The sequence below is a fragment of the Halichoerus grypus genome, chromosome 5 (genome assembly GCF_964656455.1).
Source record: "Halichoerus grypus chromosome 5, mHalGry1.hap1.1, whole genome shotgun sequence".
In the NCBI taxonomy this organism is placed as follows: Eukaryota; Metazoa; Chordata; class Mammalia; order Carnivora; family Phocidae; genus Halichoerus; species Halichoerus grypus.
In genome coordinates, this window is record NC_135716.1 from 88,413,295 (window position 1) to 88,416,104 (window position 2,810).

At 46.3% G+C, this 2,810-nt stretch overlaps 1 protein-coding gene across 1 annotated transcript; it reads left to right on the forward strand.

Annotated features, from left to right (window-relative positions):
* Positions 1-255: 255 nt before the first annotated feature.
* On the forward strand, positions 256-2,460 carry ADAM30 (ADAM metallopeptidase domain 30). The gene has a single exon (XM_036090104.2). The coding sequence runs from the start codon at positions 256-258 to the stop codon at positions 2,458-2,460; it is 2,205 nt and encodes a 734-aa protein (XP_035945997.1).
* The last annotated feature ends 350 nt before the right edge of the window (positions 2,461-2,810 follow it).

Consider the following 2,810-nt stretch of genomic DNA (forward strand, 5'->3'; position numbering starts at 1 on the left):
CCCTCTTTCCTGTTTTATTCTCGAGCACCTTTCCCTCGGTTCTCCCTCGTGCGCCCAACGGCACAGCCCAGAAAACGAACTGGATTCGTTCTGGGAATGTCAACTAGACGGAGCCTTGGGAGGTGGGGGGGTTCCTGCATACCCTGCTTTGGGAGCTCCGCACCTGGCCCTCCCGCGCCTCTAGCGGCCGCCCCTGGAAGCTGACTCGCCGGGCCGGTTGCTGGGATTGACTCGCTAGGGCCACCGATCTGGGCCATGAGGTCAGTAAGGACCTTACTCCCCAAAGGCCGTTCGCTCCCCGTGCTCGTCCTGGTGGCGCTCCTGGTTCATGCTCTTGGCGAGGATTTAATTTTTCACCCTGAGTGGGGATTTGAGTCGTATGAAATCATCATTCCCAAGAAGCTGAGCTTCCGGGGAGGGCAGCAGGGTGCCGTCCAGCAAGTGTCCTACCTCCTGCAGGTCAAAGGCAAGAAGTATATCCTCCACCTCTGGCCCAAGAGGTTTCTATTGCCCCGAAATCTAAAGGTTTTCTCCTTCACAGAACAGGAGAAACTCCTGGAGGATCACCCTTACATACCCAGGGACTGCAACTACATAGGCTTGGTTGAAGGAACTCAGGATTCAGAAGCTACTTTAAGTACATGCACCGGGAGTCTCCGAGGCATATTGAAAATTGATGAGGAACATTATCAAATCGAGCCCCTCAAGGCCTCTTCCAGCTTTGAACATGTCATGTATCTCCTGAAGAAAGAGGACAGATTTCAGAATCAGACCTGTGGCTTAACTAATGATGAGCTAGAAAAGCAGATGGCTCAGAGTGAGATTATGGCGAGGCTTAGGGACTATCATGGATCCTATAAGCATCAGAAGTACATGGAACTAGCCCTGGTCTTTGATTACAGTCGATTTTTGTTTTCGGATTCCAATATTACTCGAGTCATACAGGATGCCGTTCTTTTGACTGGGGTTATGGACACCTTCTTTCAAGATATCAGTATGAGGCTACAGCTACAAGGTGTTGAAATATGGACAAATAACGACAAATTTAATATTCGCCACACGACCTCACAAGAACTTCTAAACTCATTTTTAAAATATAGTACAACAACCCTTTCTGGTCGGGTTTCTGCAGATTGGGCACATTTGTATATTACAGGTGTTTTCACTCATGCTCTTGGATGGGCGTATATTGGAGGTATATGTAAGGCCAAATATAGTGGATCAATAAGTAGTTTTCCAAATCTAAATATCCTTGAAGCCAGTAGACTGTCTGCTCATGAACTGGGCCATGGTGTGGGAATGAAACATGATACAGAATATTGTCAATGCAGGGGTAAGCGAACTTGTATCATGGGCACTGGGAGTAGTGGGTTTAGTAATTGTAGTTATAGTGAATATCTTAGTCACATAAATTCAGGCGGAGAATGTCTAAATAATATCCCAGGACTGGGTTATGTGGTGGAGAGATGTGGAAACAAAATTGTGGAAGGCAATGAAGAATGTGATTGTGGTTCAAGAGAGGACTGTAAAAAAGACCGTTGTTGCGAACCGGATTGTAAACTCGCGCGAACGGCCAATTGTAGCACTGGGCTTTGCTGTCATAAATGTCGCTTTCGTCCACTTGGGTACATATGTCGAAAGGAAGACAATGAATGTGACCTTGCAGAGTACTGCAATGGAATCTCAAATTTCTGCCCAGATGACACTTTTAAGCATGACGGAACCCTTTGCAAGGGTAACTCCATGTGTTTCAAAAAGAGGTGCCATTCCAGATATACGCAGTGCCAAAACATTTTTGGACCTGATGCCAGGGAGGCTCCTGATCAGTGCTATCGCGTAGTGAATTTAGTGGGTGATCAATATGGGAACTGTGGTATTATAGGAGGCAAAACCTACGTAGCTTGTGCCAGGGAAAACGTAAAGTGTGGCAGGATACAGTGTATAAATGTCAAGAGCATCCCTGACGTGCCAGAGCATTCAATCCTCATCTCTACTCATCTGCGAGAGGAGAATCTCATGTGCTGGGGGATAGGTTACCACACATCCCTGACACCCTCGGGAATACCTGACATGGGTGAAATATATGATGGTACCCCCTGTGGTTTTGAACAGCTGTGTATTAACAGAACTTGTGTGCATACCTCAGTCTTGAAATCTGACTGTTTTCCTAAGAAGTGCAACAACCGAGGCATTTGCAACAATAAGAAAAACTGTCACTGTGGCTATGGCTGGGCCCCTCCGTTCTGCGAGGAGCAAGGGTATGGAGGTAGCATTGACAGTGGGCCCGCGAAAGAGCTGAAAGAGGAGGTGCCCGCCCCGGTGCAGGTGCTGTCCATTATGTTAATGCGCCTTATTTTCCTAATCATCTCAGTGATCGCTGTGTTTTTCAGGAGCTTGATAGAACAGTTTATAAACCCCACGCCGAGAGAAACACCACCAATTAACATTCCAAATAAATAAACCATGGCAAAAAATGTCAAGAACCCAAACAAGTGAGCAGGCGATCCACAGTCATTTAATAACACAGAGCCGTATCTTGAACAAGTTTATCCTTTAGCCCAACGGCACTTTGTTCTTTTTTTTTTTACTGTAATTTTCCTCCAAGCTTGGGTCGGCAAATAAATGATATTCTTGTTTGGGAAGCTAATCAGTGCATTTTGCTTTTTTAGTATTCACTTGCTCCTTCATTTGTGCTCGAGTTTGGGATAGCCTGAAAAGAACGGCCCAGCGGCTTTTCTGAACGCTAAAGCTCTGAGTACTGTTTCACAGAATGGCATTGGTTTTCACAGCAGAGTCCTGAGGCTTGGAAT